At 46.6% G+C, this 26,119-nt stretch overlaps 2 protein-coding genes across 2 annotated transcripts in view; one reads left to right on the top strand and one right to left on the bottom strand.

Moving 5' to 3' along the window:
* Positions 1 to 23,084, bottom strand: part of LOC139060064 (protein bowel-like) — a 170,650-nt gene extending 147,566 nt beyond the window's left edge. Inside the window, exon 1 of the mRNA XM_070538849.1 lies at positions 22,502 to 23,084. The gene's annotated coding sequence lies outside the window, so the exon portion shown is untranslated. The remainder of the gene's footprint in view (positions 1 to 22,501) is intronic.
* LOC139060066 (enoyl-[acyl-carrier-protein] reductase, mitochondrial-like) overlaps positions 20,661 to 26,119 on the top strand; it is a 437,551-nt gene continuing 432,092 nt past the window's right edge. The window contains exons 1-2 of the mRNA XM_070538852.1: positions 20,661 to 20,684; positions 25,080 to 25,130. Of these exons, the coding sequence (XP_070394953.1) occupies positions 20,683 to 20,684; positions 25,080 to 25,130 (53 nt within the window). The 5' untranslated portion in view covers positions 20,661 to 20,682. The remainder of the gene's footprint in view (positions 20,685 to 25,079; positions 25,131 to 26,119) is intronic.

The raw sequence follows: 26,119 nt of genomic DNA on the forward strand, positions 1-26,119 counted from the left end.
GTTACCAGATCGATAATGTTGTCGATAGAACAAAGGTGACGTCGAAATCCAGCCATGGCGTCTGGGTAGATTTCGTAGTGTCGAGGTCACTGAAGTCTGGTGAGGATCATTCGTTCCATTACCTTCCCAACTCAATTTGCCAGCGCAATTGGTCGGTGTGAAGTAATCTCTAAGGGAGGCTTGCCAGGCTTAATAAACGGTTGATCTTCCGGTCTTGAGTAACATTGCCGTCCTGCCAGGACTCGTTATAGATATCAAGGAGGGCAGTCCATTCCCGTTCACCAAGGTGACATAGTATACGGTAAGATATATGTCATCCGGACCAGGCGACGACGACCGATTGCATAAGGCGAGCACTGCGTCAAGTTCTTGCGTTGTGAAAGGCAGATCCATGCGTGAATCTCGTGAGTCTGGAATATGGTTCAATGTAAGCGAACCTGTGCAAATTGGCTGACCCGCAGTCATAGCACAGAAATCTTCCGCCACAATCAATCTCTTGTCGGCGCTGGAGTAGTGCTAGGGCCTTAAATGGAAAGCGCTGTTCCGGAACAGAACGTAGACCTCGCACAGTTCCCCATATTTGAGATAGCGGTTTGCGGGGATCCATTGACGCACAAAATTTCGACCACCGCTGTGCCTCTTGGTTATCAATGCGGCGTTGTATCTTCTTTTGCATAAGTCGAGCTGTCCTAAGATCCTGAATTGAATTAGTGCATGCGTCGGTATCATCTTTATGCACGACGGCGAATCGCACGAAGCCACTCCAATTCCAGGTCGAATTCAGAGTACCTCTGAGAACACATGGGTGTGCGCGTGGACGTCTTTGAGGTTTTCTTGATAGCTTGTTGAAGTTCGCAACAGAGGCCTTTGTGACAAGCGTCCTCAGTCTGATATTTAAAAATAGTCCAATCTAATCTTCGTATCGTGGTGGACGTATACGTGTTAGACATCCCCTTGATCTTGAGGTAAATGGGGATGTGGTCGCGCTTCCATGCGTTTCAATGTCCAAAAACCAGTTAACATGTGTGGCGAAGCAGCGGGAGACGAAAGTCAAATCGAGGCAGATGCTGTACGTTATTCCCCGCAGAAACGTTGGAGGCGTCATTCAGCATAGAGACCATTGTTGGAAACTAATAAAGCTATAGTCGTCTTCCCGTCGTGTTAACCTTTGAGCTTCCCCAAATAGTGTGATGTGCGTTGAAGTCCCCGGTGATAATCCACGGACGAGAGCGTGCTTTTAAGATGTCTTCAATTATTTTGGTGTCAAATCGACTTGATGACACCCCCAAGAGTGCAAAGATGACTTTTCTATTTTTAACAGTCATGCACACGTACTGATTGTCTTCATGAGGTTCCACAGGCTGAACGACGTAAGTGAGCTCACGGCGAGTAAACACCGCGACCTTGCTACTTTTGCTGTCGCTTGATGTCTCGTAGCCGGATAGCCTTATTGGTTGTGATAATCTTGGTTCACAGATGAGAATGATTGGAAATCGGTTAATGAGAACAAACTGACGAAAATTGGCGATGCGAGATAGACTTCTCGCGTTCCACTGAAGGATCGACGCTTCTCTGACCTCCTTACGAAATGACTGGTGATTGTCAGCCATGGCTTCACTCAAGGCTTGCTAGGACGGTGCTCAGCGCTTCCAGCACTTGTAGCCCACTTCGAGCAGATGGGGTATCAGTGCTTGTCAGCATAGCACAGATGACATTCACGATGGATCGCAGCACCGGAATCATTTGGCAGTCTACTGTTGAAGCCTCATCAACAGAAACGGGCTTCGAAGGCAGCATCAAGCGTGGAGGCTCTTTAGAAGACTGAGAGCTTGCGAGCGACGGCCACTCTTCCACGGTGAGAGTCTTTTCCGTTTGAGGCCTCCTTCTGCTCATGAGCCGTTCTATTTGAATATGGTGACGTTGGCGCAAGCGGTGCACGAACTCCATCCACCCTGTCTTGAGCGTTTCCGTCAATGACGACGTAGACGCCGGATATTTTCTGAGGCTATGGGTTGAGTTATCCCTGACCATTTGCTTCAGAACTTCGAACTCTTTTTCATTCTTATACATCGTTTTAGACGTCGCTTCATGGGTGCCTTCATAGTTGCCACACCTAAAGTTTGTAGCGCGGCAGACGTCTACCGTGCGCGACTCCGCGCACCGGGAGCACATTGTGGAGTTTGCACAGACGCCCCTAACATGCTCGATCCTGAAGCACTTATGGCATTGAAGCGGCTTTGGGACAAACTGTGGTGCGACATGTCGTAAATCACCGACCTTTACGTGCGAAGGGATGTAAGAAAACAAAGAAAATAAGCGTTGTCACCAGCTCGTGCATGGCTCGGATATCACGTCACAGCAGCGCTCCCTATGCACTGACATGCGAAAGCAGCTGAAAACGATAATTGGAAATTGTTTTTTCGAAGTACGACGCATTAAGAAAGTGACTTCAACCCTATCATAATAAGCGTGGGCTGAATTCAAGCTCAGATCGAAATTGTAGCGGGTAAAGTTGATGTCGGAAGCGATGAACAACCGAAACCTGAAAGATCGACGAACGACAATGGAGCAAACAATTTTTTTTCCCGCTTATCTTCAATAGTCGGTGATAGTCGATAGCTTTCATGGACTATGACAAATGTGAAAGATCGGGAGAGGATCGGTACAGGAAGGTTAAATCGCCCATCGTATAGCGAAGTGCTATAGAAAACATTATCTAACTTTTGCGTAGTTTGGGCGATGGTTCTTGGAGATCACCACCACAACCACGCGTCGGAGGACGTCGTTACGCAGCTGACTTCGACGCACCAATAGGCGCGCGATGGTGTCCACTTCGATCAGCCGACAGGAAGCCAGATATATTTGTACGTGTAGCACAACAGCCTTCACCGCAAACTCGAACGAGGAACTCATTTTTACCGCGAACAGAGGCAGAGTGTACCGAAGGGCCAACCGTGTATCACAATTCACATGCCTCTCCTGCATGGCTGACCGCGGCAAAGCTTTCCTGCTACTGCGCGAATCTACGATTGGGGCAAATCTTTCGGCGCTTTAAACGACTTGAGCAAAGTATTCGACCGCTATAAAATAGATCCCCCTTTTTTATTGAAATGAATGTTAAGAGAGGTTGGCGCCTTCATGGTGTCACTGGCTACTTCTTGTCACTTGGCAAAGGAAACAAATTTGCGTAAAAAGGGAGAAATATGACACTCAGTAGAACACTGGATGAATAAAAAATATACAGTCCAACAGTACATGAGTCGCAAAGTTTTGTGCATCAGTTCAGTACACGTACGCACATATAATGTCAGATATTTTGAACAGCCAAAACACAGAACACATGTAGTACACTGCAAGTACAGAACAGAATTATACATATTGCGTAAAAGTTACGATCACCACATAAACCAATTATGAACCGCGAACAACATTTATGTTACTCATGTGGCGTATTCGGATCATTTGAAACTTAATACTTTCCCAAAGTGTCCGTGTCCTCTAAAAACATTTTCAGAGCAAGAAGTGCTCTTTTTTGACCCGCAGTTGGCCATGGGCCAAGTATCTTTTTTTAGAGTGAATGGCCTTGTTCACAATGAAACGAGCCGAAACGTAAATAACTATGTATTTTGAACCATTTCGGTCGGAGCCCAGACCTCTTCCTTTTAAGTATGCATCATCCCGACCAGACGGGCTTCCGTCATACTCTCGACTTCCTTCTCTTTAGTAACTTTTGCAGGAAATTCCATGCTTTGCGCGTTCTTACTTTGTCGACGGAAAAGTTTATTGTGTCCTCAACTTCCGAAGCGCGATGTGGCTCACGTTCAAAAACTATTGATGAGACAGTTCGAGCACGAATTTTCAGGATAAAATGCTCCCTGTGCGTACACAAAACCGTGAAATCTACTCAAGTTTAGATAGATGCTGACACACAGCGCGTATGAATCCTAATAGTGCACGCTTCTTTTCTCACGGTGAATTGGCGATGTCCGTTACAGTATGGTACAATGCATCCTCTACGACTTATGTGACATTAAGTTATGTCTAAACGTAACCTGACTCTTCATTAACGATAGGTATAGAGGCAAACAGGAAAACGGGTGCCCACTTTTCATTCTTTTTTCCAATCGATTACTGTCGCCACAGGCACATATGATATACTATACCTAGAACATAGGAGGACAGCAAGAAGTACGCAAGCTCGAGGCAGCCGTCTCTCGGCTTTTCTCTCTCGTATTTCTTCTTTCTTTTTCTGACCTCGAGGCTAACGAAACCGACGTCCTTGTTACGTCGTTTTGTTTTCTCTTTTTGGGGAGCCCTTCGTCTGCTCACGGCAGCACAAGAAACACAAACACTTGTAACCTGCGGCAACGTGGCAGTGATACATATTGCGTACGTGCTTCTACACAGCACCAATATTCGGAGACACACTCTACATGTTACAACCATAAGAGGCAGCCAAATAACTTCACAGGGAAAATCAGCACTTTGCTAGTATTATTAGTACGCGTAGAGTTCAAAGGACCCTTCTCAGCTCATTAAATAGTAAGGTTACATCGACTCCGAAAGTCTTAATACCTTGACATGTGGCAAAGATATGGGTTATTTGCGGTTGCCTGTTTCTAACGTTATGCGTACGCTATGCGACGCCTGCGGTATAAAGGATGTTTTTCATATCGCTCCACGGTGGCTATATATAGTAGCGCTGGCCAACACTCCCGCGGCTGCATTATAAATGCATGTATACGTCAACACTCGAGAGAGTGGTCAGGAGGACACCCATTTGTTAGTTACGAACTTTATTAAGCGCACGAACTTCATGTCGAAATTGAACTTCAAGCTCAGTTAATTCTGCACATCGGTAGTTACATACAGTTGCTTTTATCTGTGATTCCCCTGGCTTCATATGGTATTGTTACAAAATTCCAGCCCCTGGGCTCCCCATGATTCAGAAGTCTCTGCATGTTGTAATACAATACTGTACGTGGGGATTCGAACCATGAACTGTATAGCACAGAACGTATACTGCACCCGTGGTCAAGCATCGACTGTACGTTGTGGGCGGCGCAAGCTCTGTTAAACTTTTGCAAAGCTACAAAACTCACTCGCAAGGCTTTTTTTTTTAATGTGCCCTTTCGTCTGTTACGAGTGTGAGCTGGCACATCGTGCGTCGCGTCATGCTTTGTTAATTTTGATCTGAAGTAACATGCCATGCCTGGTTAGCTTCCCATGTCAATATGGAAGCCACCGGCCGTCCTTCTCTTTAAAAACGCGTCCTTTAAATCAAAGCCGATGTTACGAATAGATGGTGTGAACACGAATGAAAGGGTTGCGGAATCTTCACTCACTCTTTCGTTATGGCCATTGTCATGGTGCACCATAAAACTGAAAGTAGCCATTTCCCATTTACAAGTTCCTCGATTGAGGGCGCGTCCAGATGCGTATATGACAATCAAGTAATACACAAAGAAATGTAAATAAGTCCCCGTTATTTTACGAAACTAACTCCTCGAAAACGTTATATTTCACTTTGTTTAGAAATAAGAAAATGTTCGATATTCGATTCGACAAACTGGGAGGTTCTTCTCGAATATTCGTTTTGGATTCGATTCGGAAGTTTCACTACTCGAATGCTCCCATGCTCCGAGGTTATATCACAAGAAATGCACCGGCCCAGGCGTCGCGCGACACCCGGTTGTTTTCGACTCCGCTTCGTCGGAAATTTGTGGTGTGAACATTCCACAACGTGGCGTACAAGTATGCCGATTTTATTTGGCTTTTCGAGAAAACATCACATTCCTTTCGCGGGAACATTCGTAAATAAAGATGTGGTTGTGCTTAACAAACCGCTGAGTGTTCTCTTTTTTCTTATTTATTTTTCGGTTTCCTCACTGCGGTCCCATTAGAACATCAAGAGATACCAAGGCGCGTTCGTTTAGGCGCGCATATGGAGGACACGCATGTATAGCGCTTCTTCGAATGGCGGTTACGTCACTTCGGCTTCCTCTTGCAAATCCCTCCGGGCTGAGCCCTGGCGACCGAGAGAAAGACACGAGGAAGGAAGCCCCCCACGCTCGGTGCAGGCGCTGTCATCGAGATTACGCATGGACAGCTGGGTTTGAACTCGGCTACACCCAGCGGTGACTGAACCGGCGAACTCAATGCGCGGGCGTGTGTACACACACGGGGTAAAAATGTCTGCTCCAACCACGGTGGGTTTCTGAGGCTGCGCGGACGATGGTAACACGCACGGACACGCACAGCCGCGGCGCGCATGCGTTATAAGCTCAAATATTCATGCAGATGTTATTTATTTACTTATTTCATTTATTCTTGTTTGTTTGTTTTAAGAACACACTGTCGGTATACGATATTGCGAGACCGAACGCTTTTGTGCGCTCGATTATAGTTGCGATTATTGTCATTGCTTTAGAGCGATGGCTGCATGACGTATTCCTCTCGTGACGTTGTGAACCGCTATAGGTGAACGCGATACTGATCGTCACAGGATCAGCCATAGCGACGACTAGAGTTGTAACCGGGGTCCTGGGAGCCCGAGCACCATCTTACTGACTGCATGCACTCAACAACTCAGACTATAGCAATCGCAGGAAGCAGATGCAGTTTGTCTCACATGCCTATACACCTCGGCCGAATGGCGTACGTACTGCAGCATGTGAAATCTATAAGGTATCAATATTACAAGAATAATTCTTGCACGTGTTCTCACCGCACACGCTTGTCGCGCCGTAAAGTTGGCCTATACTGAAAAAGGAGACAGGAGAGCCATGGCACACAAAGAGGCCCACAAAGCATAGCCAGTCGCTTCAATGTGCAGCTCGCCTGTGTAATACCCCGCCATCTCGCCTCATGTATTGCGCTCTTGCAAAGGTGCATGCGTATAGGAAAACAGATGTGTGGGCACGCGAAAACAGGAAAGACGTATAACGACGTGGCTGTAAACACCGTGTCAGTATATTTATGAATCTATAAACCGGCACAGGAGTCAGTGCATCGGTGCACGGACTCCCGTGTGTATGTGCGCAAGTGCGACCGGCGGATGAACTGCTTACCGGCACAGCGGCCTGTGAAGTTTCTCGTTTCTCTCTCGTTTCCTCGCTTGAGTCTGCGCGCGCAGCGTTGCATTAAACACGCACCGCGAGCACGCCTAGAGAACTGTTTGGGGCTCGTGGCAGTCGCGTGCTCGGAGTATAAACCGTAAACAGTGCATACTTTGTGCTAGGAGGAAATAACAACCGTGTGCCTGTCTGTCCAGGCGGTTTCTACTCTGCTTTATATACAGGGGTGTAGATTTCTCATGGGTGCTTGGGAAACAATGAAGGACTTTCCGCTTGATGTATACAGTATGTGGGTGGTTAGTTTCTTGGCAAACAGAATGCTAGCGAGTAGTAGAGCTCACATGTTCATTACTGGAACGAATGTATAGCAACTAGTAGCGCGCAGGTAACTGAAACGATGCGTTATGGTTTAATGTGCAACCGTCTACTTTCGCCGGCAAAGTGCGAAACTAATGGCGCGTTGTGAAAACACGCCTTGTACATATTACAACATCCTTCGCATATCGTTATTGAAGGTGTGACAAACGTACCTATTTTTTTAAAGCTATAAATATCTTCTCATATAGCTTGAAAAATGTTTGAACGTAAACATGAGGCAGGTGCAGAACTTGAGGTTAGCAACTTAAAAGAGTCTGGGTGTGCAAATGCTAAATGTTGAATCATAATCGAGCGCAAACCGGATAACGATGACACCGAATCGAGTACGAATAGAACAGTGATGGACACAAAATATTATAATTGTCGAATACGATCGAAACTTTCGATGAGTGTTGCAGTTACGTTTGTTTGTTTAACATTTCCGGACCAGCGACACCACAGATACATAACGCCTACATGTTTCAAACCACTTTAATTATACTGGTTTGTCATTGCGCATAATTAGATATATTGCGTAAAAAAGTGCCTCTTCGCAATTCCGAATTGCACTTATTCAATCCGAGGACAACCACGAATCACACCGACTTCAATCGACAGCTGATTTGAAGGACGCAATATCCTTGTCGAATAAGATTCGACCGAACAAGATAACATGATATACTTGCTCCGTTAATCAAACATTTTTGAATATTCGTGAGTCTCATTCGGACGAACACCTTTGCTATCTTCCATTTCTTACTTCAAAAGATCAATTGTTTCGAAACGGGCACAAGAAACTGAAAGCGCCTTCTGCTGGCAAGAACGGTTATTGAACGATACCGTTACTCCCACAGCGGTGCGCCGGAGTGTTCAGTTTCGAGCTTCGGCGTGCAGATGGCGCCACCAAGCGCAGTGCAGGATTACTGATAACTGAGGTTTTCGAAACTTGCTATGGGCACATTTGGAAGGCCTTCCAGTCAACGGCCTTTAAAACGCCACAACTCTATCGACTCAAAGGAGTTGTCGCGTTGCTACACGGCACTTATGAAAGGCCGTTGAGTGGTTCAGGCGTTTCTCGCAAAATTTTGTGGCGCTGCAGATCTTTATTTTCGTTTTCATGTCACGAAAAGTTAAACATTAAAACCATTTAAAAGCACTATAATTTTTGTTATGTTCGTCTATACATTAAAAAAATTGTTTTGTTATGTTCGTTTATACATTAAAAAAAATTGTTTATGCATTGCCATGCATATATGTTTAGTATTTAAGTTGTTGAGTCGCGAAACTGCGGCAACGTTTGCACCGCTCGATGCGGCCGCCGTTTTGCTATGTGTTCGCACATGTTATGGTAGCCACCATACACATGTCAAGTGGCAAAAACACTTTATTGAATAATGAATAACGCTCATACATAGTACTTTTAGATCATTTGGTTTGATTTGTTCGTTCTAACTGTGAGTACGTGCACACTGTGAATGAGAGGGCATATTTCGCGCTGTTTCCGCTTCCGTTGCTCAAAGGCCATCGAGATTTCGATAGAGTTGTAGCGTGCTCCGTTGACTCGATAGACTATTGACTCGGCGGCCTTCGAAACCGTCCGTGTAGCAGCTCGAACTTGACCTTTGAGTTAATTGACTATCGGTTGGAAGGCCTTCCAAACGCCCGTGTGACACGGGTATTAACGTAGCAAGCTTTCGCACTATGCTGTGATTGGATCACGTTTGTGGACAAATTAATACACCCAGCACAATAGAAGCGGACAAATATTTGCATGAAAACGTTCTCATTTTGTTGATTAAGCAGCATACGTATTCACTTCTCATTGCGTAGTTGAAATGATACTATACGCTTGTGCAGGCGCACGGAGTGATCTCCTGCAGCACGCGCGGTGTGAAGGATTTCGAGCCCAATCTATGTTATACAGCGTATATAGCATACTAACTCTCATCGCTACCTCTCCTTTGGAAGCGCATTTTATGCGCTTCCAATGTTTTTAAATGAGTTCTCGATGTATTCTTACTGTGTTCTCAAATGAGCTAATCGCGGGGATTTCATGCAACGGTAAAAGCACTTGTATCAATACATCAACGAAAATTATCCTTCTCACACGCTTGGCTCTTGAAATCGAGGGCTTCATGCAGCGTGCACACTTTGTCATAAGGCTGCGAGTACCACTATGAATGCGACCAGAACTCATTTCAGTCCATGTGATGAAGTTTTTGTGGGGCCGCTGGCAAACAATTGAAATGCTGAAGGGCTGCAGCTTAGACTAATGCTTTAGGTACAGTACCTTTGCCAACGTTCTTCATCTCTCTTGATAAGTTGACTTTCGTCATCCGTGCAAGGAACGTGATTGAAGTGGATTGATTGGAATTTAAGTTCTATGATTTGGCTAGAATTTCGGTTTGAATCCATTGGCAATCCGTATGACGAAGCTTCTGTGAAGTTGCTGGCTCACAAACGTTATGGATACATGGAGTTCACAGAGCGATGGAGCGCTTTGGCTGCATAGTACGGTTAAATATACGACCAGCAGTAAGATGCGTATACAGTCAAGCGTTCGGTGAAACGACTGCGTGAACAGATCCGAACTTTTGCTTCCTGTCAGCACGTATACAAACAACAGCGTTATGAGGGTGAACGGACTTGTACGTTACATGCCTCCAGAGCACGCACGCACGTCAGCGCAATCCTCTCACTGCCAAGCACAAATGCTAGAATGACTAATGCCCCGGATAGTAGCGTATTGCGCAGATATATACATATGTAAGCCTGCGGAGAAATTTTCACTATAGCTCTTAATTCAGCTCTTTGAATCTCGTCGCTTATGAGCAAAGGATTTCAGTTTGCTTAATAACGAGCACTTGGTGGGATTCCCATGAGATGTGGCCTCAGCAACTTCGGCCACTTTACTCGAAACGAACTGGATTGTTTAATAGCTTACCTCTATGTTTTCTTTCTTTTTTTTTCTTTTTTTCATGCCGACCAAGCCATCGACAATTGAAGGACACTGTATACATCGTTCTTTAAAACTTCTCTACGGTCACTCACGTGTTAGACCAAGCCATTGACAATTGGACACTGTATACATCGTTCTTTAAAACTTCTCTACGGTCGCTCACACGTTGGAGGGAATCTCTGGAGCACTATAGAACACTGGGCGACCTCGATCTGCTTTAAAATGTTTGCTTCAGAACGATTGAGATATCGAACACCTCACGTACTGCACAAGAAGGGGGGGGGGGGGGGACGGGATAGGATTGAGTGGACGGGGGGAGGGTATACGGACGTGAGGACGAACAAATTCAGCGGCTCCTAAACGCGTATCTTTGGGCTTTAGCTGGCCAGCCCGTCCCCCAGGGCGCTCGCGTGGCAGGGCACCTCCCTTCTCCGGGGTGGCGCGCAGTCGTCGCACAGGTGTGCTGGACGACCACCAGCGAGCAAAACCGCAGTCTGGTTTATATACGTAGAAAAGAAAAAGCAAAAAAAAAACAAGGCGGGCAGGCAGACAAGCACCATCGAAGAGAAGACGGCGTCGCTGACTATGACGACCAGCCACCAGGCTCAGCGGCCGCCGCACAGTCACCGGGGCCACCGCACTCCTCAGGATTTACAACAGAGCGCACCGTTGTGTGTGGCGCACGCGCCAGCCCCCCCCCCCCCCCCCCCCCCCCTTTTGCCCCGCAGCACCAAACTCCCTCGCTTCCCTCCTAGGAGCGAAAGAGACAAGGGGTGCTCGTAAAAACGGCAGGTCGCTGCCGCCCGCCGCAGCCCATGCGTGTGCATCCGTTTCCTTCCTCCAAGTCAGCGCTACACTCTTGTCTCGCTAAATCCTTGCAGCACAGCAGAAGCTGCAGCGCTCTAATCAGTGGCCCGAGCTTGCGAGACCCTCTGCACGGAACAATGGTCCGCGGTTAACCGGCGTCTTGGCTGTCACATATCGCTGCAGCTGCGCAGTGATTGGCCGTGCGTGGGCGCGTCGACCACTCATCGAACCTCGCTTGGAAGCTTCGCGGATTCGCCCCCACTGGTTAGCTCACGCTTGCCTGTGTAGCTTCCACGGCGCTGCACGGATTTTAGTGCGAAGGAGTACAGCACAGTGCACGCAGCGCTCTGTTGTTGCTTCTGCTGCTTGTGTTGTGCCCGGCAGTCGAGGCACAGCGCGCGCCGAGTGGCTGGTCGCAGCAGAGCACCGACCTCTTCTAGTGTTCCTCTGCCCACGGTGTTTGCCTTGCGGGGGGCTAGCTTTGTGGACGAGAGAAACACTGCGTTTTCTTCATCTTCTTTATTTTTTTCGTGCATCTCTGATGCCCTTTCGCCTTCTTTCGCCAGCGAGATTGTTGGGTTGTATGAGTGAGAGGCCGCCTTTTATGCTTGCGCGGTACATCGTCCCATTCCGCGGGTTTCCTTGTCTCGGAACTGCCAAAGAACACTGTGCAAAGCTGGCGCTGGTACAGCATTCGGGGGTGGCTGTCGAACGGTCCACCAAACATAAGCGCCACTGGAACGCTATGCCGCTGAACATTGCCTTATTAGTCCGTCACATGACCCTCTCGATAAAGTTCGACGGACGTTGCCCAAATTGTTTTTCGACAGCTGCAACGATTGTCACTGCACGGGAGCACCCGATCACCACTCATATCGTCGGTGAGACGCTAAGAACGCACATTCGACACCTTTTACGGCTACCATACCACCATTTAGCCGATTTGCGAGTGCGAGGACCACAGGCTACGTTATGTGGCGTTATGACGAGACACCATGACTCGATATCATCTGGCTTCAAGCCTGCGAAACGCCCAACATCGGCACTGTGGTGTCTCCGGCAAATTCACCTGCCCCACTCACTTCCTGGGATTGCTAAGAAGAAAGACTCGTCACCGCTATAACCTTGAAGCAGTTGTCTCTGCTTCTTCTCAACGAGTCTTATTTTGGCCGCTTACACATCTACACGGACGGTTCCACCAATTCCAACAGCTGTACCGTAGCAGTATAGTTGTTACATCGGAAGCCGTCTATTTGCAACTTAAACACTCGCACAATACCACGCCTACAGCAGCAGAACTTGCGGCTGTTCAAGGTGCACTCAAGAACGTGCTCCAGCAGCCACCAAATCGTTGGGCCATTTTCTGCGATTCTAAAGCAGCCCTACAAACTCTGCAGTTTGTCATACGTCATGTGTTACACGAACAGCTAGTGTACGAAATAGGGCACGCTCATCATCACGCGTTCGAGAAAGGCCACGCCATTATATTTCAGTGGTTGCCGGGCCATTGCGGAATTGTCGGCAATGACAGCGCTGATCAAGCTGCGCGTTCGGCTCATCAAAAACACCAGCGGAGTCCTATACCACTTTCGAGAACTGATGCTGCGCGGCAACTTCCATCACTGTCCCGCCGCATCACACTCCTGCGATGGAATTAACCTGGTTTCACCAACTCACGCTTGCACTCTGTCGACCTAACTTGCGACTTAGCCGGCCACCTGGGCCTCCCCTGTCGCGAAACTTTACGGTGTCGCATGTGGTTGGGCGTCGCATTTACCAATGCCTATTCATTCCTAATAGGGATAGCCAACAGCACAGCGTGGAACTTGGGCGGGTGCGATGAGATTCTAGAGCACCTTCTGTGACCCTGCCCATCCTTTGACACTCAACGACGTGCTCTAGCTAAACTCAACCTGATAGATAATAGAGCGCTGTCGGAAGAAAAGATCCTTGGACCATGGCCTATGCATTCTTGCATGCAAAACGTCACAAAAGCCCTCCTGCACTTCGTGAAGAATACTGTATTGTATAAACGCTTTTGACAGTGAAGATTCCTCTGCGACTTACTGTGAATGACTGAATACTATTTTTCTTTTGTCTCCTTATATATTCTCCTTTTCCCTCCCCAAGTGTAGGGTAGCCAACAGCGCACGTCCTTGGTTAACCTCCCTACCTTTCTCTCTTCATTTCTCTCTCTCTGTGTCTTCGATGGACGTCATAAGACGGAAGCAGCTTTTAACGCAAATTAGATGGCGATACCCTCTATGTTCAGGTGCAAGACAAACTGTCGGTGTGACGTCAATGTTATAGGCAAAGCAAGATTTTCGAAACGCCTCATAGAAATTGTCTAATGTAACGTGGTTACTTATCCCCGTATTCAAAAATGTCTTAACTTGAAGCTCATGCTTGACTTGATATAAATGACGCCTGATGCGAACGCGCCCAAGACGGTCATTGCGTTTCTTTTGGTTCGTCCCGACAGCAATACAAAATTCTAAGGACCGCTCAGCGGCGTTCAATAACTTATAACTTATAGGAAGTGTTTACGTGGCCTCATATTTTTGTAAGGTGAGGACATAGAGAAGTCATGCAATATTCGTATCACTACTCATGACAGCCATTCAGTTCGACCTCTTCATTATACTGAGTCAGAGGACTGTCAATCGCCGGCGTCAAGAAAGGAAGGAAAGCAAGAGATGAAAGGCACAGAGGTTAACCAGGATAAGTGTCCAGTTGGTTGCTCTGCACTGGAGGATGCGGTAAGGGCAGAAAAGATAAGTAGCTGCAACAAATATGTCAATGGCTGTTCTTCCTCATAAACTCAAGGTCTCATTGACATTCATAGTGCCTAGACGTACGAGTCAATGGAAACAAATCCTTAGTCAACCAATGCCAACAGTATACATTTGGCAGCGCGCTCTACTGAAGAGCAACCGATGAAGACTTTAGCGATTAGAGATCTTCCTACGTGATTTCCAACATCAAGCAACACCGAGAACTTTCTGGTCGAAAATACTACAGACTGTACACACGCTGAAAATCTTAAGTTATTTCTGACGCTACAAGCTACGACACGCTCATATAACTATATATCAACAGATCTAAACTGCTCACTTGTAAACTTGGTCTATAAGGCTATCACCAAGACACTCACTACCGCCACAATCTAATTACTTTCGGTCTTGGTCGCACAGATAACGCACCATTTCGCGCAGCAATAGCGATGATGTGCCTTCCACAAAAACTACAGGCTCATCGGACGGCTCATCGACAGCAGCGGCTGCTATAACACGCTTCAACATACGACGACGTATAGAGCGTGCAATGCACCAGCTCACGAGAGGTAATTTAGCACTGAGTTGCGCAGTGGTGGTGCAAAAGCTCGTAAATATCTTTAAAAGTCCGTTCTCGTGTGACAAAATCGTGCGCTCGCGGCCCCAACACGTACGGCCCTCTACCGACAGACATCCAGGCATCTAAAATATGGGATACGTATAACCATACGTATCCCATATTTTAGATGCGGCGCCTCCGGCAGGGCGCGCCACGCTTTGTTCTCGACGCCTACAGTATGCTTACAGTGTAACTATAGGCATTCCATGTTTTTTTTGTTTTTTTTTAATGGGTTAACGTACATGCCTGAATATCGTTTGACGTATACGGGAACAGCTGCGCTGGTGTCAGCACACTCGGCTAGCACCAGTGTTCAAGCACAACGCGCAGAATGCTTTGTGCTGTAATGAAATACTATGTTTGGTTATCTGATGACGTAAACGTGTCGGCAACGACGTGGTAATATAAAGAACGTTGTTTTCTTTCGACGAGGAGAGCCTTGTATGAGAGCATACCTTCGACGCAGTATAGTTGAACATTGCGTCTCTAGATGTCGCCACCAGCGCGCCCGTTAGACATCAATTACGTTGTCTGGTACGCGCTAGTATGTTGAGAGGCATGACTGAAAGATTCTAACTATAATTTCACCAGTGATGTGTATTTATGTACATCAGTATGTGTCTATGCCCTGGCTTGCATGTTCAAAGCTGACGATGCATGAACGGAATCCAATGGCTTTGGAGAAAGAAGTTGTGAGGAAGCATTTAAAGCTACAAATGAAAAAAAGAGAGAGATAAAAAATCGCGCAGTTCACTTAACTCAGAAGTCTGAGTCTTGGGTTGCCATTCATGCATCAGCGAGTAACACACTGAACGTCGTATATCGCTCAGACTTGTTTTGTTTCAAAGACAATGCAAAATACTTGTTTTCTGACGCAGGTTGCGCAAGCGCCCCCCACAACAAAAGTAACACTGAATGCAGTGTGGCAGTATATCGAGTATAATTTCGTGCGACCTTGGGGAATATTTCGCAACTGGCATGCAATTTTACCAGTATATATACCAAATTATTTAGCAATAGTTAGCACCAGCATTGAATACAACGGCGTGAAAAAAAAAAGAAAGGTGGCTACAAGCTAATGGTAATGGACGCTGCTTTTACTTGCTATACTGAAGCAGAGCTTGCCTTTCTGCGTATAGCGTTATATTATCGCTGATAGCTGTACACAAGATAATTTGCTTTTCTCGCGAAAGTATTAGGTATTATTAGTGACAAATATTCACATTTCCTTGCGAACAAGGAAACCCAAATACGTATTAAACTTTCATCTTCAACTCCTATATTGATGTCGATTACCTATAGGTGTTAATACATCCACATCAAGGCGAGCATACATGAGATCTGTAGATAAAATTCAAGACGTAAAATACTTCATCCTTGAATATGCAAACTATACCACGCCTTACCGTGGCGCACATAAACTAATAATGTGCAAGATTTCTCACATATATCTATATACGTGTCACATTCGCTTTCAACCTAATGGTCACTTTGGTTTCAAATAAATGCTGCACACAAGTTAGCGAGCTGTCCGGTGTCTCCTCCGCGCATCCGAATGAAATAGGCGCTAGAATTTTTCTAAATACCTGTTTTGTTCGGATCGCTGGTTAGCTTAAGCAGGGTCACTCGCCGTGCACTCTGGTTAGGTGGTTTAGAATCCTCGTGATTCTCGTACTGTGACAGACAGATAAAACGAAGAAATACGCGGACACATAGGACAAGAAAGAAGAGAATCGAGTATACAAGCAGAAGGAAATACGAAGGGAGTGCCTATACTAAGAATTAAGGTGGTTTGCGGCCCCGCACGCCGTGGCCGAGGAGTTCGACAGCGCTGGCATCTTTGCACCATATATACCACGTGTGGTCCCCGCGACCTTCGATCTGATGCTTTTAAACACTGCAGCCGCCCCCACCGCCGACGCGACGTTTCGCTGTGCGTGCATCTCTCCTGAATGCCTTCTTCCTCCTCCTGCTTTACACTATACAAGCGACCTCCTTCCCCCCCGTCTCTCCACGCTTCGCCATTTCTTTCCAGACACACAACACACAAAGAAGAAGAAGAAGAAGAACGTGAAGGTCGGTCCTCGATTCCAGTCGGGACCACCGCGCGCGACCACCGGCTCTGATAAGGCGCCGATTTGGGACTCCCCGCGCCTCCCGATAAGGACTCCGCGGGCGCCTCCTGGCTGCTCTCTTCCGCACGGGCCCACCGGGGCGAGATCGGATCCGTCGATCGAACGTATATATTATTTCGTCCCGTGGTATTAGAGGAGTTCGATGTATAGTTGGATTCCGCCCTGTCTGGCACGCTTCACTGCACGTTTAATGTCCTTTTGGCTTTGTTTCGCGGATGAGCATTTAACAGCCGCGTGATGTCTATATAATCCCGTCAGGTCGACGTGTTTGTCGGGAGGGGGGGAACACCGAAGATGTATTGTAGAGCACGTTTTGAACGCCATGATTGGCTGTGCGTTTCGCTGAAGGATTTCAAGGACATGCTGTGACGCCTGGGAGGACAGTCAATGGTGCGAACTGCGCGTATGTATATTTGCGAAACAGAGCAATGATATGGCACTTCAATCAAAAACAGCTCTTAAGAAAGAAAGAAAGTGGAATGGTTTAAGAAGGTGGAGGATTTATCTACGTGGGTTGTATACGCTAGGTCCCCTGTACACATATAGTTTACGTGCTTTATATTGGTAACTGTTCAGGCACGCATATCATATATTATTTAGGATGTACGATTGGGACCCGTTCTTTGTCGTGGAAATTAGTATTAACCCGTGATAAGGCCGCGAACATTAAATAAACCAATACGCCTATACGTCGATCGCGATTTTTTCAGCACAGTGAAGCCGGTCGTGACGATAACTATTGTTTATGACCAACATAATAAGGAAAAAAATCCTCTTAGGCGCTTTCAGTTTAGCGCCGCCAGGTAGTGAAGGGGCTGGTATTATGCTGCTCGGTCAGACGACGACGACAGGGAACGGTAAAGCCTCGCATCCGTCGTGGTATGCTTGTTTTTGTAGTCTTGCAGGTAATTGTAGTTTGTAAATGTACGCTACCCCCGTAACAACATATTTCTTCTATTCAACTCAACATTGGATATCGAACTCTACAAAGCTCCACCACCATAGCGCCCCTATGGTTTCGTTTCGTCTGAAAGCGTTGGCAGTATACACCCGCGACTTCGAGCAATACATAAAGGAAAAATTTCGCTTGTCTCGACCGACCATTCCTTTCCCTTATTGCTCTTTCAAGAGCAATTCACGCAATGGTACACACTCACACTATGATTGCGCAAAGTGGCGGTGGTAATCCAGAGGATAAATCGAAAGCCGCACGCGTTTTAAAAGTCTATACAGTAAGACTTCTGTTCTCTTCAATGACAGGTTCAGTATACGAAACTGTGTTCTCTTTTTGTTATGCTCAAACGAGGTAATTGTTCATCGCCTCACCCTTTATTTTATTCATATTACTGGAAGAAAGATAAAAGAGATTTGGTTGCCTTATATATAATGTTAACTGTTACTTCTTTTCGTATAATTGTAATTCAAAAAAAATATTTTTTTTTTTAGTCGAGGAAACAAGTTTCACAAGATTGGAAAGAACTAGAACGTTGCATGCATGGCTTCTGAAGTTCGATACAGTGCGGCAAGATACGAAAACTGAGGGGATGAGAAAAACAACACAAGTGCCACGTTGTATGTCTAGTCAGCGCTTCTGTTGTTCTTCTCCCTCTCAGTCTTCACCCTGCCGCGCTCAGGTATCGCACTTGACAAGCGAACAAGCCCGCCGCGGTTGCTTGACGCACAGCTTATGGCCGTCCGGCAACGGAGAAACGATGTCGCGGGTTCGACTTCCGACCTCAGCATGCCGCCATTCGTATTGCGGTGGAATGCAAAAGAATTAAGCTCGTGTATATATACCCTATTTGGGCACGCATTAAACAACCCCAGGTGACCGAAATTAATCCAGAGCTCTCCTGTCTGCTTCGGTGTCTGTTGTGTAGCAAAACGCGAAACCACGGAATTTTGTTATTTATTTTGAGCCATCCGAACTGTGACCCGAACGGTCGCTATACTTGAAAAGGGTTATGCAGAGAGACGTGCCTCTCTGTCTGCTGAACTGAGAAGCGCGATGCAGCATGCACCAGGGCTCACACAGGGATGGGAGGGAGAGGCGGGAGGTGACAACGGGCGCATGCCCCCCTCCCCCGCCATCTGTCTCTCTCTCTGGCTACGCAAATAGCTACGTGCAACAACACCCTCCTGCCCCCCCCCCCCTCCTCTATACCCTCTGTCAAATGCGAACCCCCATCTGAAAAAAAAATTTCTTTCCTACCTTACTGACGTGCACACTTATTTCGAAATATTTCGTCTGATCCTGCCGGCTGCGCCAAGATATGCGATAAACCGAAACTATAACATAAGGATGCAGAGCTCGTATCCGGGGTGCTGTGCGCATCAAGCTCCTTTCCTTCGTCATACTTTTCTTCCGAGCCTCACTACTCTCTTGTCGCCTTATTTATTTTCTCTCTTTTTTAAACATTTCTCTTATTCTAACCGTAAGTTTGACAGACTTACAGAGCAGCAGAAGCACTGTTGCGTGAATTATGACATATTGGTTTTCCAGTTTACTTGAAATCTTCCTCGTGCATATTTTCCTGTTATACCTCGAAAAAACGTACCCACGACAAAGGAATATTCGTTATAGGCGATCGAGCAAGCTTTCGTGTCTCGCGCAGGTCCTTTTAGGCGCAACTTTGGTAACAGATATATCCTGCATGCCTGGAGCTAACACAGGCCAGGACGCGGTACTACAAGGCTCACATGCAGAAATCTTGACATATGGCTGGTGTACTGTCGCATAATGTTATACAAAACGTTGCCTGCAATGCACATGTTATAGTATATCCTTATTCACCCCTTTTCTGGTGCTGTCATTGTTATTTTTCCCATTAACAAGACGGCTGCGTATGGCCTATGTTCTGCGTACTTATACCATCTAGTGAAACTGCGTACATTCATGCTTGTTCACATTTGCAGGTTTTCTTTATACAGGATAAACATTTTTACGTTTTACAGAATTTCAAAAAATTGCCTTTGGCACATAGCATAATTCTTCTCCTTGAGCTGAATCATTCGAAACGGCGGACATTACAAGCACGAGAAATTGAAACAAATATTCAACTAATTAACAGAAAGTGACTAATTAACTTCTCAGTTAATTAATTTACTGCACATATAGTAGTGTGAGAATTGTGGCCGGCAAGGTTGTAAAACGGATCCACTTAACGTGATGTCCAGGATGTCACCACTTTCGAGTCATTATTTCCCAAAACGTGGGATGAAATACGTGGACATTCTAAAATACGTTCCAGCTACATTTGTGCTTCAATGAGTAAAAAAGAGTGTCTTGTTAAAAAAGTAAGTCGACCAACAGTGAGTTCGAAGGCGCGTATCTCCAAAGTGGTGTCATTCTTGAAGTTCATTCCAGACGCGCCTGACAAACTCACTGGCTACCATTAGTAAATTGCAATGCGCCTTAAAGTAATTAATTACGAAGTTAATTATTGACGGTTTGTTAATTAGTTGCATATATGTATCGCTTTCGTGTGCGAATAATGTCCATCTCTCTGAACAATCCATCTCAAGGACCAAAATTATATAATCTGCAACAGGCGATTTCAAAAAATTCATAAAACTTCTTTCTTTCACTTTAGAAGGCGAACTAAGTTTTGGATGCGCTCTTAATAGACAACGATTTAACGGTGAACATCTAAGCCTACGACTTGAGCAATATGTGAACGGATTTCTAAAGAAACTACACACGCAACATCACCTCATTTGTGAACATCTGCTCCTCCTCGTTTGATGGTTCGTGATAGACAAAGCAGTTACACGCAAGCGGTGTTTTTCACAAGTCTGCCTTAGCATAAAAGCTTATATAGGCTTTCCAAATGTTAAGTTTCGAAAGCCTCTTTCATTATTATTTTTGTATGAGATCGCATCCCATTGTCTCTATAGGCGATGAGAGTAATGTTTTCGGTTCCAGACTTTGTCGCCTGTAAAGATACAAGAGTTAATGTGAGTGGCCAAAACTTTGAAATGTGTGTAATGCTTGCTCTACGCGGCGTGCATGTTGTAGTACTCTTGAAGCTAAAGTGAATATTGTGATGCATACACTCTTACATTGTTGATACGTTAATACAAATCGGGCCATAAGAAGGCTTTTAACAATTGCATGAATGGAGTCCGAAGACTGAAGTACGGGAGTGTCCTCAAGGTCACACACACACACAAAAAGAGAAGAAGCTTTTGTATGGTTACAACCGTCCAATTCCCAGAACAGCCCGCGTTATATTCAGATGCATGGGGAAATTACGTTCTTCAACTGTTGCGTGTAATCCATTCGAGCTCTGAAATAGAGACACGTATAGTTTTGATGGAGGTGATTACCAAGTCGAACGTTGCCCTAATAAGGTTAAAGTAATCACTCGAGAGTTTAATAAAATTATGTAGAGATACTTCTTGCCTTTATGCAAGACTATTTTTGATATAATTTAAGTATGTGCTCTTATCAATGATAGCCAAATAAATATTTCTAGTGCTGCCGCATTTACTTTCTTTTACGCAGAAATATTAAGTATGTCGTGCTGGAGCCATCTGCACGCATTGCCGAATAATTTATCGCATAACAGCCTACAAAACATGGCCAGACGCTCATCAGGAAAACCTCGCTCAATGCATGCAAAGCAATTATGTGTCTTCATATGAGTCCCTATGAGAAAACAGCAAATAATAATAATGATAATAATAATAATGACAATAATAATGAAGGAGGAAATTAACCTTGCACAGCACACATTCGACAGCCAATGTGCTGTCTGCCATGTTTTGAGCATAGAGCTTCACAGGAAAGCTACCTTGCCGTTTATGAAGAGGTTTTTTTCCTGAACATGTTTGACCCATAAGCCCACACCTGTCAGGTGAATAAGAGGTTCCCGAGCTGCTTTTTCCTTCCTTTGACCACATGCATGTGACTGCAGTGAATAGATATGATCACTCCCGAGCCTTAAGGAGCCGAGAGGGGAAAAAAAGAGAGGGGGGGAGGGGTAGGTATGCGGTTCTTGCACATTCATTGCTACATATAGAAACTGCTTCGGTAGACATGTGCAAGCATAACTGAAAAGCAGCATATGCGACTTTGTGTTCTCTGTGGGTGTTGACAAGGGTTGTTTCGCTTACAGGTGCTATAGCAGAGTAAACGCAAGGGTACAAATGAGTCAGCATTTCTTATACAAGGCGATAATCTGACACGCCGAGAAAAAGAATGCGAGCCCCCCATTTACGAATGCTAGATACATACACATAAAAACATGACTTGTCGAAGTATTTCAAGAAGTCCTCGGATGCTCTTCAAGTGGAAACACATGTGCCGACGTTGGATGCTTCGCGTCTGAGAATTGTGCCATTGTCGAAAATTCGTAACACATTAGCTCGTTCTATATAACCATAATATCGCAACAGGTCCTCATCTCTATACGCTAGAGCATAATGCATTGTTGCTGTCGTGGCTACAGGAACTGTGCACGGACTTCGCCTCGGGAACAGCTCACGATGGTTAGAGTCAACTTGCATGTCCCGTGTTAGACTGAAGCTTTCTGTAACATATGCAGTCCAATCTAGCAGAGTGAAGTCCGAAGCTTCGTCCCCATAATGCACGGTTCTACGCGCTCCCAAAGCGAGGGCCGTTGCGGGTAAGTGCTATGAATGAAAACACGATTGGGGAGGCAAAGGGCGACGAGCGATTAATCTCGTATTAAATGTCAGTGTGCAATACTTAGCAGGCACCGGTGCGCGCGCTGGGTACGCAGAAGCGCTGTGCACGTGCTTACACTCACCAAGCGGCTGCGTCGACGGCGGCGTCGTCAGGAGCCCGAGCGAAGACGAGGGCGACCACTGGGCGCACGGGCCTCGCCGGGTATTCCCCTTGCCGCGGTAGCCGGCGCATTCAACGAGTGGCGGCGGCAGGCAGCGGCTACACCGGCCGACTCGGGGGTTCGGCACTGTGTCCTTCGGTGGCGCACTGGAGAAGCCTGTCTGCGGGGGCCCCCCACCACCGCCACCGGTGGTGCACGACGGAGGGGGGGGGTGGAAGAGGGGTGGCGGTGGGGGTCGAAAGCCTCGGTCGCAACAGCGGGGCCGTTCGGGCGTGTGCGGTGTGTGCGCACCGTGGCGGCGGTCCGCGGCGTAAAGCGCCGGAGTGGTTGCTTCTGTATCGGGGGCAGGCTGGAGGCCGGGCGGCGCGGGGTAGCGAGAGGGGGGGGGCACCACCACCGCCGCCGCGTTCGCTGCCGACGCGCTGCACAAAAGGCCGGCCTGTTGGCTTTCGGGAGGCCGCCGGGGAGGGGAGGCCGCCGGCTTCTGCTGCTGCTGTTGCCGTCGCCGCCGTCCCCCCGCCACCTTCCAAGGAGCAAGGGCTTGTAGGAGTCGGAGCGGAGGGGGGGGCAGGAAAGAAGGCGAGGTAGCCAGCGCCGCCGGCGGGCCAGTGGCCGCGCTGGGAAGTAATTCGAGCGGGCCCTCCTCCCGGAGGCTCCCGTCGTGGCGCCCGATTGGTAGCCCCGGCTTCCGGTTGGCAGCCAATGGCGGCTCGCGCTCCGTCGAGGGAGGCCGACGGCACACCCAATGGCTGCGCGCGATCACGACGCCGCCGTCGAGCGTCGCTCCTTGGTGTTTTGCCGGTGACGAGAAGAAGGCATGCGTGATACTGCGTGCTCGTCGAAAGCAAAGATCCAACGAGGGGAAGGAGAAGAGCGCTGGCAGCGGTGGGGTTTGGGGGTGGCGGGGAGGAGTGGTTGTACGGGCACGGAGTGCTTCTTGAAGGGTCGTGGGTCGGCGCTCCTGGCTTGGCTGTGTGGCAGTGGGCAATTGCTTCTGTCATTGCACTCTCACTGCCCGCGCCGTCTGCGCCGCTGCGCAAGAGCTAAGTAACGGGAATGAACGAGCCGCTGTTCGTGATCTCTGGTGCGTGGGCGGTTGGAAATCAGCGCTGCGTCCTTCGGAGAAGGCAGGCGGTATGCGGTGTGCTGACGCGCGTGCCCCTTGGGGGGAAATGGGCAAACGGCCTGCCTTGAGAGATTCGCGCGAGTGTAGTTAGGGGTCGGTCTTTTCGAGAAAACAAGCATGAAACGCTGCGATAAGTGGCACTTGAGGCACAGGCCACATAAGCACTGCGGCTGGTCGTCTGTCTCTCTCTTTGCTCGCTCTCTCTGTGAATATTGGTCTGTAGGAACGTTTATAGCTGTCCGTATAGCTTTCTTTTGACTCCCTTTCCAATATCGCGGCATCAAACCAATTAAGCGCTCACACACCTTGTCTGTAACCATGGTTCAGATTTTTTTTTTAATCTTTTAACCATCTAAGGGCATCAAACCACTGAGACAATAACGTACAAGTGGTAATTTTGCTCCTTGATCAGGGAGAAAGAAATGATATCGAAGGCACGTGAGGCTGAACGATTGGCACTATAGCTGTAACAGCTATAAAGTTACATGTTCACAGTATGTCCGTGTGTAACAGCATGTCCACGTGTCACAATATGTGCCAGGCTGGTACAGACAGTTTGACCCAACCTATGCCACGTCATGTCCGAGCCTCGGTCAACTAATCCGACTGCATCGAGATATATTAGAGGAAGCAGTGCTGTCGGCTTACACATGCGTTTCTCTCGGCAATACATCATCATCGCTGCTTCATTTTCTTACAGTGAATCACGTGGTGACCATTGTGTGGGAACTCTTTTACATTGTGCCACCGCATTTGCATCAAATCGTTATTAATTCGTTTCACAAATGGCATAAAATTTAGGCTGCTGCTCTTTTGCTAAAATTTCTTTCTAGTAACGTTGTCAGCCCGTAAACAGTCCTCGCAAAGCGCAACTTCTTACAAAATTCGCACGTGTGCGTTATTATAGTCGCATTCATTTATTTGGAGTCTATACGGTATCGTTCATCTCAGCCTTTAAAGCAATAAACTTAAAATGAACTTTATTTATACAACTTCTGAAATAACTACAAAATAATTGGACCAAAAGCATCACGTGGGGCTAGTACTTGCATGGTCCAATACAGAAAATTACGCTAATTACAGACAATCACGCAAATGTTTGCTCAATGAGTAAAAACAATAAAAATAAGCGAACAACAATTAATTGAGGACGAGTTATGACATGTGGTTGGAAAACTGTAGAGCATTTACATGCATGCAAGGTCAAAATTTCTGGTGACCTTTATGACCACAGGCGCAACGTTCTAAGTTATCGTGCCAAAGAACTCCATACAGTAATCGTTAACCGTAAACATTGCTGCAATTACACGGGCTGCATTGATCTCGTGTTCGATATCTTGTAATCTTATGGCTAATGTGTCAGTATAGTTCTGAACTGTTCGCGTTGAATCGCTATGGGATTGTTCTTCGCAGGGTGTTCCTCTTTTTATTGCACGCAAGAGCGGAGGAGCAGCCAGCTAATACGTGAGACGCCAATATCACCTTACATATATAGGCATACATTTATTTAAAAGAAGACTTGAGTTGACGTTACTTGCTCGCCTATATATAGTGTTTGCACGTGGGAAGTTCAATATTGTGTTGGGAAAGGGAACATTTGTGCAGAGTATTTTATGTACTTCGGCATAAACCAATCGTTGAAAAATCGTTGAAATCGTTGAAAAAAATCGTTGAAGTAAATGCTGCCAGGACGAGGAACGGAGGGGAAGATTATTCGTGCATGTGGGTCAGAAGTTCTCATAAAATTCCCACTTGGGCTTCCGAGCCGGATATACCTGTAGACAAACAAGGGGGCATTCTGTGTACGAAGGAATCGTTTATATCGGAGGAGTCGTTCTGCATATAATAAGGAGTAGTTCAGTGTATATCATGGATATATTTATATTACGCGATCAGCAGTTGACAGAAGCATGGCACTGTGGGTCTCGTGTATCTTTGTACTTTTAATCTCCAAAGAGCACAAAAACTTTTTGTGCACGCCATGTTTCATGATTTGTTTCTGTAGCAACCTCACTTCACCTCGTATTGTCTCTCTTGTTTCATAATCGAGCAAAGAACGGTGAAATATAGACAAATTATTAATACAAGTGGGTAAATCACTCATTGAGTCCTTCAGAACCTTTAGGGACGCTATAAAATACACGTTTGGTTTAATGATTTCGAGTTAACAGATTAACTGGCTGTTTTCATATTCGTTGAATATGCATATCCTACAAATCTCAAAGTTTTGTAGTCTGAGGTAGTACAGTTGGGTTTGCATTCTCTCACCTAATGCCGTAACGAGTGAACGAAAGCTGGTTGCGTTTTTATTTGTTCGAAACTTATCTTTATTAATCACGAAAATTTTATCAGTCGCGCTACTTCTTCGGTCTCAAATTTTCATAATTCGAGTTAATTAGCTTCCGTATTTTGACAGTAAACCAGTGACAGCGAACTCGTCTTGCAGACTAGAA

Source organism: Dermacentor albipictus, chromosome 5, assembly GCF_038994185.2.
Source record: "Dermacentor albipictus isolate Rhodes 1998 colony chromosome 5, USDA_Dalb.pri_finalv2, whole genome shotgun sequence".
In the NCBI taxonomy this organism is placed as follows: domain Eukaryota; kingdom Metazoa; phylum Arthropoda; class Arachnida; order Ixodida; family Ixodidae; genus Dermacentor; species Dermacentor albipictus.